The sequence below is a fragment of the Lissotriton vulgaris genome, chromosome 9 (genome assembly GCF_964263255.1).
Source record: "Lissotriton vulgaris chromosome 9, aLisVul1.2, whole genome shotgun sequence".
Lineage (NCBI taxonomy): Eukaryota > Metazoa > Chordata > Amphibia > Caudata > Salamandridae > Lissotriton > Lissotriton vulgaris.
This window is the reverse complement of record NC_141697.1, coordinates 1,027,725,887-1,027,739,497: the sequence shown is the minus strand read 5'-3', so window position 1 is coordinate 1,027,739,497 and position 13,611 is coordinate 1,027,725,887. Positions and strand designations below refer to the sequence as shown.

The 13,611-nt window shown below is 40.7% G+C and overlaps 1 protein-coding gene across 2 annotated transcripts in view; it reads right to left on the bottom strand.

The window, feature by feature from the left end:
- ASPN (asporin) overlaps positions 1 to 13,611 on the bottom strand; it is a 283,535-nt gene that overhangs the window by 84,712 nt on the left and 185,212 nt on the right. For both annotated transcript variants that reach the window (XM_086938936.1, XM_086938937.1), the window contains exon 3: positions 12,358 to 12,470. In XM_086938936.1, coding sequence (XP_086795062.1) covers positions 12,358 to 12,470 — 113 coding nt within the window. The remainder of the gene's footprint in view (positions 1 to 12,357; positions 12,471 to 13,611) is intronic.

Sequence of the window (13,611 nt, the reverse complement as noted above, 5' to 3'; positions counted from 1 at the left end):
GGTTAATTCTGCCAATTAAGTTCAGGGGAAGTCATTTTTTTAATAACAGCGTGGTGGATTTAATTAACTCATTTTAGTTAATATGATTCATTTCTCGTATTTTAGACGTAATTTTTACCCCAAGATAGGACCCGATTCATCGTCATCTAAACATCATATTAATATGACAGTCAGAGCCTTTATTGTCATTTCGGGCATGACGGCTTATGTACAATGTTAAATTCACTTTCAAATGTTGATAGGTTAGGGTTTCAAGTTGGCAGCACATTGCCGGACCTTTTCAACTTCTTTTGGCACGATGGATTGCATGTTATATACTGTGTTAAACAATATTCTCCTATGATACACGTACTTAAAAATTTCACTTGCCATATCTGTAGGGCTTCTACGGGTCCATGACTCTAATCTGATTTTATTGTTTTTTCTCATTTAATTAACCAAGATACTCTATTGCCCGAGAAGTATAAAACAGCACATTAAATAATCAGATCATGCAGATGATATTTGTCTAGTAGTTATTCGAGTCACCCAACTTTTACCACTAGAGATCAACCCTAATGTGGCCACTCGACTCCTCAACCGATTCCAGTTACCTCTTTAGGAATACCATCTTTCTCCCAGTACAGCCTCTCTTGAAAGTTTTTGATTGTTAAACCCTGGGAAACTGGCACCTTTGACCTCTGGGAAATTTAGGCTGCTTAAGGGCTTGCAACTTCGTGTTGCCTTCCATAATCATACTAAATGGTTTTTATACTTGAAATTACATATTTAATATTGTTGTAACTCATCCCTAATTTGTATCCAATTAGGTGAAGGCTGCCTGGAAGATCCATTCTAACCATGAGTGTTGTAGTATGAGGGTTGGGTCTTCAAACAATTGTCTGGAGCCATTCAGGAAGAGGTAAGCTCTTTATTTCACGTTGAGCCCTTAGGATACAGCCACATCCAGGTAGGTCCTGTCCTGTTAGGGCGCAATTTTCCCTACAACTATAATTATCTCCCAGCTTCAACACTGCACCATTTTTTCAATTCATTATTCACTCTCTGCATACCAGACACCAGCTCAGACATACAGTAAATGGGCACACACAGGATGCTACACTCAGCTTGCAGAAAAAGCCTTCTCCTCTCACATTTGGAGCAATACCTGCAAAATGAGCTTAGAAACCGCCATGTGACAGACAAGGCCATTCTTGGGTATCAAAAGTGAAAAGAAAACAGTGTTTTCATCTATACCTTCAGGTTCAATCTTACATAAGCAAGCAGTAAGAGTACTTTGAAAAGGTATGCCCAGCTACTTAGTGGTTAAATCTGAAAATGAAGCGGTGCCCATACTTACATTTAAATAGGTAGCATTAGCTTGAGTACTATGTATACGCACTGTAGCCAGGTGCATGTGTTAAGAGGGCTGTAGTTTTTCTAAAACCTGTTTACACTACCTCTCCAATGGAAATAGGTGCTTATAGTGCCCAATGTATAATTACGGGGTGCAAAGCTGTTGTTGCAGAGTTGCTGGTTATGATTATTTGTACTACCCCATAATTGTTTGGCATTACACAGATGTCCTAATGAGTCACACAGCAAAATCTGACATTCAGTACAATTTGCGGAAAAGTCCTGCGTCATTAATATTAATTAGACTGCAATAAAAATACTTGCATGATGTAAAGGGTATTATGAAAGAATGAATGAATAAAAAATCTTATAAAGAGCACAAATACAAGGAGGCGTCTTGGCGCTGTAAAGATCAGAAGAGAGCAGATGAGCGGCAAGTACATGGGGATCAGTGGTTAAATAACCAAGGGGCATATTATCAAGGGGGGTTATCTCTGCTTTTTTGGCTTTAAAAGCCAAGAAAGCGGAGATAAAATTATCTCCCTATTACCTAGCTGTCGCTAACACCAGTTAGCGACAGATAGTAGGAGATAGCAACCATCTTGGGCCCCACTTTGCATGTCAGTGATATTTATCGCTAATGACATGCAAAGTTGGCGTGCCAAGATGTTAGCGACTGGAAACAGTCGCTAACATCGCTATCTCCTATTACCAACTTTTGGAGATATTCGCGCTAAGCGCGAATATCTCCAAAATTTAACACCTGCCCTGAGCAGTTCTTAGCCATGTTATCCAATGGGAGGTGGATAACATGGCTAAGAGCATTAGCTCGCTAATGCATGAATATCGCTGACTTTTCAGCGATATTCATGCATTGCGGCCGATTTTTATCGTATTTGCGATAAACCTTGGTAATACCAAGGTTTATCAGCGATAAAAATTGCCGCAGCTCGGCGATAATTTTTTCACGCTAACCAAGCAATAGTGATAATTATCGCTATTGCTTGGTAATATTCCCCCAAGTTTTGAGGCTCTTCCTAAACGCCTAAAGAGTGGGTGCTAATTTCAGCTCAAGAGGCAAACGGTTCCAGAGAAGAGCTGTGGTTCTAAAAAAGCTTCTACCCCCCAAGTGGCACGTTTGAATGAAGCAACTCTCAGCAAGTTTGCTGAGGCAGACCCAAGAGTTCTGCTGGGATGTAGCGCACCAGATTTGTTTTCAGATAGGCAGGAGCTTTTCTTGTAAGATAGGGAGAGAGCCTTAAAAGAGATATAATGCAGATCAGGAGCTACTGCAATTGTCTGATAGAGGCCCTAGCTGACTGATGTCTGGGGATTCTTAAGAGAAACAGTGCGGCTGCATTTTGAATGGGCTGGAGATTTTTAAGTGGACCTTTAGAGAGGCTGATATTGAGACTATTACAATAGTCCAGTCACAAGAAAATGAGGCAATGACCACAGCTTTCAATAGGTCAGCCAGCAGAAATGTTTCAATTTTCCTAACAATTCTGAGCCATTAGAAAGAGGGGGAAGTAATCAGGTTAACTTGTTCATTAAACTTTAGTTCACTGTCCAGTGTAAACCCCAGATTTTATACTTTGGACGGCCACCAGTGGGGAGAACCTAATGGCTGGATTATTGCCAAACTGAATGACTTCTGTTTTGGAGGAGTTACACTTCAGGCAATTGTTGGCCATCCATCTACTTACTGCACTCATACATTTGTTAAACGTGTCACCAGCCCCATTTCATTTTTAGCCATTGATACTATGATGTATGTATCATTAGCATACAACGCCAAGGATCGTCCCAAAGATCTGATCAGAGCGGCAAGCAGTGTGACGTAAAGATTGAATAGAGTTGAGAACAGAAAAGATCCCTGAGGTATCCCATAAGGCATGCAGAAAGTTCCTGAGTTAAAAATCCCAAGTGACACCACATGTTGGCATCCTGAGAGGAAGGATTTAGGCAGCACCAGTGCTGAATTGCTAATCCCTAGATCCTGCAGACGGTGGACTAGTAATTCATGATTGACCACATCAAACGCTGCTGAAAGATCCAGAAGGATCACCACTTATCAAGGGATGATCTAATTTGCTCAGTGGCTGTAAGCAGAGCAGACTCAGTGCTGAGATTTTCTCGAAAGCCGAACTGCGTATCATCTAGAAGATGATTGACCTCCAAAAAGGAGGAGAGTTGGATCTTCATAATTTTTTGTGATAATTTAGCCAGAAAGGGAAGTCTTGCAATTGGTCGATAGTTATTGGGATCAAGGGAATCGAGAGTGGGGTTTCTTTAAGAGAAGAAGGACTGACGCAGCCTTCCAGATGATGGGTAAAATGCCAGTTTTTAGCATGGTAGACAAGATAACTGCAAGATGACCTACTATGACAGGAACCATGTGAACAACCCTGGGTGAGGCACGGGTCATCAGGGGATCCTGCTTTGATCTTAAGGATACATTCGTCAATCTTTGCTGCAGAAGGAAAAGTAAAATGCCTAAAGCTAGCTGGCTTAGGGCTTGAGTTTGTAGAAATAGATGATGAGCCACCATTATTAATATTGTTGAACATATTTAGAACTTTCAACTGAAAAGTAATGGCTAGAGAATTGCAGAACTCTAGGTTAGTGGTTGCTGGATCTGCTCCGCTCGGAGTGCTCAATTATTTTATGGTTTGAAAACGGCTTTTAGAGGAATTATTAGCTAACTTTATTTGGGCTGTATGGTATTTAGTTATGGCCTTCAAAATTGATTGTTTGTAGCTGCTGAGACAGGCTCTCACTCCTCACTGCTATATTTAGAACACCATTTGCACTCTTGTCTCCGGCATTCTTGTTTGATTACTTTGAGGAGCAAATCAATAAATCATGACTGTGAAAGCTTTCCATGATTAGTTTTTGAGCTTCTAGCAGGAGCAATAACATTTAGGGCTGAAAGAAGCCAGTTGTGATAATCCTCTGCCATCTGGTCAGGACTGGTTTCCATACTGATAAGTAAGTGAGAAAGTAAGAAGTCAAGATATAAGGCTTGAATTTTGTTCCACTTCCGAGACATCTGGTGGATTTTCTGTATCCTGGGGGAGAGATGTGGTGACATTTTACATCTCACATTACAGAGAAATGATCTGTCCAAGTAAATGGCAAGGTGCGAGTAAAATGAATGTTGGAATTATTAGTAAAAATTCCATCCAACAAATGGCCGGCAGTATGAGTAGGTCCTTCAACAATCTGGACCAGACCCAAACCTGACAGTGTATCTGTTAGGTGCTCTGTTTCAGTATCAAACTGATTTTCCAGATGGAAATTGAAGTCCCCATGACTGTACAATAATTTTCAGTAAATATGATTCCAGCACTTGGGTGATATCATCTACAAATTGCACTTCGGTCCCTGGTGGACGATAGATAAGCCGGCCATTAAAGGATTGGATTTTTGAGACTTCGATATTGAAAATACCAGCCTCTGTGCCTGTGGAAAGTATGGATTGCTGTGTACTCCCCCAGTGTCCAAAGTCACATTTACAAATCTATTGCTGTCCTTCAAGGACAACTTCCTCTTTGCAAATGAATACCACCCATTTCCAAGTATTGGTAAACCATCAATGCTATGCAAATGTAATTGCGGTGACAAACCATTGACACATCCTGTTGTGTATTGCTAAGAATAGGGTACTCATTTCATGCCCCCTTTTCATATTGATTCACAAGAAGTTCCAATGTGGACACTGGGAGTTCCTGTGACATTTATGACCTGTAATGTCTCTCAGATTGGAAGTCAGGTTTTTAACTTTCAAAACCTGATATTTGGCAAATGAAAGAATGTCCTTCGGTTTTGTGAAGAGGTGGGCGGGCCAACAAATTAACGGGGAAAGCTGAGCCAAGGGGCTGATTGGGCTCTAAGAGCCCAAACACAAGCAGAGGCTTGAAAATGTTTTGCACATGAACTGTGAAAAACAAAACTTTTACTTCAACATCCGTAAATGTTTTTTTAACTTAATACATGAGATTATATAACTTTATGGAGAAGCATTTGTTAAAAATTACAGTTCTAAAAATCAACTTAAAAATATTCATGTGTCTCCGCATCTACCACCATGGCACCAATGCCATTAGTGAAATATGAGGCAAGTCAGTAGTCATGTGTACCATGTACCTGGCCTAAATTCTTACATCGAGCAACATTATAGTCAATTTAAATCAGATACGATGGAGGTGGCCATATAGCACTCACCCTGAACGCACGTATTTCAAAGTGCGTTCAAATACAATCAAGCAAAATGAAACACAGTGAAATAAAATATTTACCTAGCATCACGCAATTTGATTATGCATGGAAAAATCCTAGGTTTTCAGATTTCATATAGTAATATTAACCCACTAGATGGGTAGCTGTTTCCCTCTCCTATTTTACATCAAAGATTGATATTGTTTTTAATTCCTATTTCCATAGGTTAGAACACGGGCAAGCGGAAGCCACATTGAAGCTCAACTCTTTTTGGACTCAAGCGTCCAAGAGGAGCTCGAGGAGAGCCAGGCATCTGGCTGGAGCTTTCAGCTGCTCCCCCACTTCTAACGAAGTCCTGTGACTAGGAGCCCCTATTATTGCCTTGAATCTCAAGCAATGAAAAAGCTTTTCTAAGGGCTAAGATAAGAAGCATTATGTTAACACCAGATGGACAAACAGGGGCCAGGTCTGTCTTCTGTTCCCATTGGGTTGATCATACCACCAGATGGTATCTCAAAGACTAATGTGATAGCTGCTTTATTTATCTCTCATCAGCTTCTATTCACTGCCAATAGAGTTGAGTATTCTTTCACTCTTCTTTGTATAGTTGCCATGGTTGTAATTGTTTTTGTTTGCTTTTAGGGCCAGGGAGCTTTCATCATAGACTTGCTTTTGATTCTATTATATGAAAAAATAAGGACTATGATAAAGGCTCCCTTACCGTTCGATCTTCGTTCCACATAAAAAGCAAAGCTGAAATGCAGTGAAGGCTCTACTGCTATCCAATCTTCTATGTGAAAGGAAGGTAGGAGAGTCAGGAAGCCTTCACTTTAGTTCTGGTTCTGTTTCTATGACAGCAAGTCTATAGCATAGCTATAATGAAGTCTTCAGTTTTATCTGACCTTTGTATAATGAAGGCTCCTTTGCTCTACAACTTTCACTCTCTTCACTTGGATGGATGACTATGGAGGATTATAGCCCTTCTTTCACATATCTCTCAATTCAGCCTGCGGGGGGCGTAGTTCTCACATCCGTTCATCATCCTTCTCTGTTTCACCCAGGCTGCTGTGTGTCTGAGACTCCAGCAGCAGTTCCAAAGGGCTGACAAAGAACTGCAGAGCTCCTTGCAGACTCTTAAGTTGCTAAGAGTTTCATTGTAAGTGACCAATAAACTCTTTATTTATCATAGTTGCGCGAAACACCTTTTCTTCAAACTAGCACAGGAATGCCTCAACCTCTAATTTGACATATCTGTCTCATCATGTGTAGAGGAATACTAACATCACACAAGGTATTGTCCAGAGGCCCCACTGCAAAGAGTTGCTTGTGTTGGAAAGAGTATAGACAGTCCAGTGTCATTCAAAACATGGCACCGATGAGCATTAACCAGTTAACCTGTGGAACTCCTGGGGCTGTATTACACATTATCATTGTTTGCCCTCTGCACACCTTTCAAAAAACAATGATAATGCGCCCTATTATGGTGCGTATGCTGCTCCCAGGGCAGTCGCAAACGTGTGCTGTCCTTGGGGCAGCGTATTCATGTGTAAACACGGAGCAGCTCCGTGTTTTCACTGTGCAGGAGGCACCCGCCTGCACTTACAAAGGGGATTAGAGATCCCCTTGCAGGCGACCCCCTTTATCCCCTGCAGAGGGCTGCTGTCGGGGGCGCACTGACAGTGCACCACCTTTTAAATGGTGCACTGTCAGTGCACCTCCTGTGGACTTCTTTGACTCTGCACCCACGTCTGTAATATGGTGCAGGTGCAGAGTCAAAGGAATTCTCTCATTTGCATAGGGCCCGCCCCTATGCAAATGAGGGATAACCGTCTGAAGGTAGTGCTGGCACATTAACTGCACCAGCGCAATTGGTATTATAGAAGGGGACGCAAAAGCGTCTGAGTCCCCCCTTCTTTCAGCCGCAGTCGGTAGTGGGATGACCTGCAGGGCGGTGACGTGGGGAGGGGCAGGGTGGCGGGTAGTAATGTATGGATTGCGGAGTTTTACAGGTAAGCAAACATATAAATAAATAAAACAAATTTCGTTGCGCGCACTGCATCGCATTTGGTGATGCAGTGCACGCAACAAAATTTGTTTTATTTATTTATATGTTTACTTACCTGTAAAACTCCGTAATCCATACATTACTACCCCCCACCCTGCCCCTCGCCTCCCCACGTCACCGCCCTGCAGGTCATCTCACTACCGACCGCGGGTGCCTTCTTTATCACAAAAGTGCCCTGGGGGCACCTTCTGTAATACGGCCCCAGATGCACACATCCCTCTTTAACTCAAATAGATGATTATTTTTTCTCAAATCTGAAGCAATGGCGTTTTCTTTTTGTGGAATAGCTGTCTCATCAGTGTGCCGGCTATCTACAGTCAAATGACGTGTGCACCCTGGGGCTGCATTGGTTCCCTTATCATTTTAACCATCTATCTGGTTGATTCCTTGCCTGAGCCTCGTTTGGAAATGCATACGTGTGGGATACAACAGGATTCTACTTTCTACTTTTAGTGAACCCTTTCCCCCTTTAATAATAGCCAGTGACCTACGTAACAAAAGGTGTATCACAGAAAGGAAGCCTTGTCTTGTTGTTCTATAAGAATCTGGAATCCCTGTCACAGATCCTAAAACAGCTCCTTACTTCGTCATTCTCACAGGAAGCTGAAGACATTCCTCTTCCATGAACACTTCCTCTGTAACAGGAGCTTCTGCCCCTCCCATGTATGCCAGCTAAAGAGAGCTCCACTATTTATACCCACACTATTCTGCAACTTTCTGCTGGCTCTTGTGCAGGACTACTTTGCTTTACGGCTGTGATCTAGTTCTTTATAGACACCTATGTGCATGCATGGCCATACATTATGTGAGGTCTTAGTTGATCGCGATTAACCCACCTGAGACCCTTTGTGTTTTGCTAGTAGAATTTGATAGATTTGCCAGCAGACTTTTATAAAACAGGCTCAATATATTCCATTCATACTCTAAAATACCTATGTTTTTTCCCTGTACAATCTTAATCCAGAACACCTTTTATACAGATGTAGAAGGAAAGTTGAACAGCATAAGGCCGGCTGGCATGATTCCTGGTAGCATTAAACTTGAGTTTATGTCCCTTTCCAACACAGAAAATGCATTATATCTATTAAGACAATTGTCAGAATTTCAATGTTTAAAAGTACCAGAAGTAGGTAAAGCTTTTAAAAAGCTTTAAGTATGTTATTATTGTAGGATTGTGCCAAAATGTCTAAAAGTAAAATGGTGATGTTTCGAAGATTGTTTCACTCAACCATAATATTATGTGGATTCCTGTCTGTGGTTCATATGCTATACCCAGCCAGTTCCCCTCACTCTCTTAAGAGCTCATTAATGTCACTGATACTCTAAATATGACACACGGTAAATCCACCACTTATTTTTGTGGATGTACTGAATTACTGAATTGCCATGCTCCATATACAGCCCTTAAACTTCACAATTATAGCCAACTCTTAACATTTGCTTTTTTTGTGTGAAAATGCCACGGAAGAGTGATATATATATATCGTCAGTGTCAGTTTGTGTAAAACCATAATCGCCATTTTAAACCCACCGGTCATTATTTCATTCATCGACATAAATGATGGTAATTTCTGTTGAAAACGGTGGCCATCTTTAAACATATTCTACTACATATGTCACAAGTGTTTGTCAAGGCGAAAGATAAAGTGCTAGTGCAAATTTTAAAAAACATTTTCACATCAAACAGTTCATGTTGCAAGTACATACTCCCATTGAAATACAAAGGATTACATAATCAAGTCCCAAATGGCCACAATACAATATTATATTTTCTTACTGTCCTTTCTTATAGGGGTGTATCCCCAATTGTATTACGCTATTCAGGCCAGGGACCAGAACGTTTACCCTTTTGTTCTTTATTATTTTTTTGTTGTTTTATCGCCCTGTATGGGCCTAAGTGTCTTATTCTATCATCCAATATGCAGTGATGTCACTTTATAGATATATGGTTGTTGGCAGACAGCATCTTTATTGTTAAAGGTAGAGTTAGGGCATCTAAGAGTATTTATACACATGATCCCATGTGCCTATTCAGAGGTGGACCCACAATTATTCATCATTATTAAGGCCCCAAGGGGTCATGGTCTTAAGATCAATAATATATCTAGATACTAAGACCCGGAGTGCCTTTTCTCTGTCCCCTCCTCGTTCTAAACGTTTTACCTGATTTATACAGTAAAAGGTCAGAAGATCCCTATCGCTCTGATGACATTCAGTGAAATGGCGAGCAACTGGATAGGATTTATCCTTGTTTGCGATCGCTCGCATGTGTTCTAGGATCCTGAGTTTGGTTAGGTTAATAGTGCTCCCAATGCATCTTCTTTTACACGGGCACTCTAGACAGTAAATAGAGTGGTCTGAATTGCAATTTAGGAGTTTCTATATTTTCCTATTGGGTCTATTCTCTCCTGTTCTGCCCGCATACTCTAACACTTTCTTACTGCCTTTACAGGCTTTACAGCGCAAACACAGGAAGAACCCTTTGATGTTAGTAAGGTCAGTGGGCTGAGCCTTTGAGGAAAATTGGCTATGGACTAAGTGGTCAGATAGTGACTGACAGCGTCGGTAAGTTATTAAAGGCTGCTGAGGAAGATGTCCTTTCAAAACACTGTCAGTAGTCAAAATGTGCCAATTTTTCTTAAAAATGTAGACTTAGTCTCCAGATTTGGTGTTAAATTTGGTGATCATTCTCACCTCATCTTGCACCTTTGGTGCTTTCTTTGCCACCAGGAGGTCCCTCCTGTTGACAATAGACGCCTTATTAGAAGCCAGTTGTAATATGCTCTTGGAGTATCCTCTATTTTGAAATCTCTCACTGGCAGTCGCTTCAGCATGTTGAAAATCAGTATTTACTGAGCAGTTTCTTTTTAAGTGCAGTAGTTCGCCATAGGGAACGTTTTTAATTAGACTTCTCGGGTGATAGCTAGCCGCGTGTAACACGGCATTCCCCGCCGTGGGTTTTCTATAGAGTCTCGTTTGGAGAGTGTTGTTCTCTATAAAAACTTCCAAGTCCAAGTAGCATATACTGGTTGCACTTATAGTGCTGGTAAATTTCAAATTCCAAATATTATTGTTGAGGACGGTGATATATTCCTCAGCCGAGGTCCGATCACCACGCCACACAATAAAAAGGTAATCTATGTACCTAGTCCACATTAAAATTTTGTCTGTCCATGCCTCATTGGTCTCACCCCATGCCTCGTGCTTCTCCCATCAGCCCACGAACAAGTTTGCGTAGCAGGGGGAGAAGCACGATCCCATAGAGGTACCCCTGGTTTGTTTGAATAATTGGCCAGAAAAAAGGAAAATGTTGTGGTACAAACAACATGCTAAACAACATGTCACTATGTGACCTGTATCGCTCTGGTTTTCTATCAAGAAACCACTTAGTTGCCATCAAGCCGTTCTCATGGGCTATACAGGTGTATAACTTCACCACATCTAATGTTATTAAAAGCATATCCGAGTCCCACGAGATATTGTCCATAATACGAAGGAAGTCTTGTGTATCCCTCACGTATGACGGTAAGTCCCTTACAATTGGAGCAAGTTACGAGTCAATGAAGCGTGATGAGTTTTCCAAAAGACTCCCGAACGAAAACACGATCGGGCGCCCTGGTGGTCTTTTGGCATTTTTATGTATTTTGGAAAGGTGGTAAAAGGTGGGTAAAATTGGTGATTCACATTGTAGGAAAAGGAACTCATCCATGTTGAGCATGCCATCCTCCTTCCATTTCGTCAGCATTGATTGGTATTCTGCTTTGCTTTTGGCATATTCCGTTCTTTGTATGATGGTATAGCACTCTTTGTCCTTTAGATGTCTCAGTGCCTCCTGTTGATACTGTTCCTTATTAAAAATCACAATATTTCCCCCCTTGTCCGAGGGTTTGATTTCGATGGTTTTATCATTTTTCAGGGACTTTACTGCCTCCCATTCTCTCCTCGTAATATTGGACGTTTGCATGTCCCCAAAAAAAAAAAAAAAAAAAAAAAAATAATATATATATATATATATATATATATATATATATATATATATGTATATATATATATATATATATATATATATATATATATATATATATATATATATATATATATATATATATATAATATATATATATATATCTGCACATATATATATGTATACATATATATATGTATATACACCTCTCAATTACATTTCATGACGAAACAAGTATCTAGAAGTGTAGAAAAACTGCAATGTGAAATTCAGCTTGCTAATTAATATTTCAGCTATGTGTGGTACCAGCTCTAAATTTTTCAAGACGATTCTAGAAGACCAAATCACTAATGGAGATTTTCGTTTATGAACTTAGGATCTCCACACCCAATAGTGCCCCACCACTATACCATATTGCATTTAAATTTTCAAAGCAAAACATAACTTTTATTAGCGTACAAGTTAACTCTACCCTCCCCTTCTTTCGGTGTCCTTTTTAGACATTATCACCAATTTCACTGACTTAAACAGCCGCACCTGTAAATATTTTAAATCATTTCAAATATTTGACCAGTAAGTAGTATGTATCAGAACTAAAAACGAGACAGGAAATAGGTAGTGTTTGAAAGCGAAAGAAGCTAACAGGGTTAGAGCTGTTAAAACTCAGCAGCATTATGCAATGTTTATTGATCTAGAAGAGGTAATATTAACAAGTGTCTGGTGAAATGATTTAATTGTCAGAAAACTACTCTATAAACAAAACTGAACTTACATAAAGAGAAGTGAGTCCTTTGAGGTCATTTTCCTTTATTTCTCTGATTTTGTTGTTTTGCAGATCTAATAGTCGGGTATCAGCTGGTATTTTGCTTGGAATAGAGATCAAATCTGTCAGGTGTTTGGGAAACAAAACGTGAGCTTGTAATTCTAAACTGCAATTCGATCAAAAAAGATTTCAAAATCTCAAATTTATTCAGAATGTATATATATATCAAATAACACATGATCACACACATAACTCATTACTGCCAGGCGCTTGAAGTATAGTGAAAGCTGTGTTTACAATACCAAAGGCAAATAATTTTGGGGGATTTCTACCTGGTGCCTTTCTCAATGTAGTCATGTAGTCATACATAGTAGTGGTGTAAGCCCACTAAGAGTTTACTACTTCATTGTTATTATAAGAGTGGGCTGGAAGGCATGAAGTTTCATAGAGCTTTCAATTTTATGCCACCACAAAAGAGTGATGTGAGTGTTTTCCTTCATTTGCGTAAGTTTGGTGCATTGATTCTGTTAAGACAAGTAAGTGCTTTGTCATATTGTAAAAAGAGCCTCTTGTTCCATGCACCGGGAGGTATTGTTTTGCAACTATGAGGTTCATATTGCCAGCAGCAGAAATAGTGGTGGCCGCCGCACAACGAAAGTGGGGTGGTGGGGGTGGGGGTGGGGCTCGGGGGAAGGACAGGGGAATTGAGGGAAAACAAATATTTAAAAAAACTTACCATTCACTGGCCAGATGGCCACCTTGGTGCTTGACTCCCAACAGTCTCTGAGAAGGTACAGGCTCCTCATCCACTCCAGATGCTGCTCTCATGCTACGAGAGCAGCACCGGGATTGGTATGAACAGCTTTACTGCCTGGGAGCCTGCAGCTTTTCTCCAATTCGGCTGTGGGCACAGCTGAGTTGGAGAAATCGAAGGGCGCATGTCTGTTTGGCCGGCCTGAGACCGTTGGCCAAACTTGGATTTGCACTTCTAAGTGCCCACCACTCCTGCCTGTTATGGCCCGCCCTCGCAACACACAAACACACTGTAAGCCAGAGCCCATCACAGAAAATGAACATGATATTATTGTTTTAATATCATTTTACTTTTCTGCGATTGACTCTGACCAGTGGGGATTGCGGCAAGGAGAAGAGACCACGGTGAGGAGGAGGGCAGCCGAAGAAGTCAGAAAGCAGGTAAGTGTTTTTTTTCTTATTTTTAAGAAATTGGGAGTGGGACTTTGGAGGGTAAGAAGGAGTGGAGCA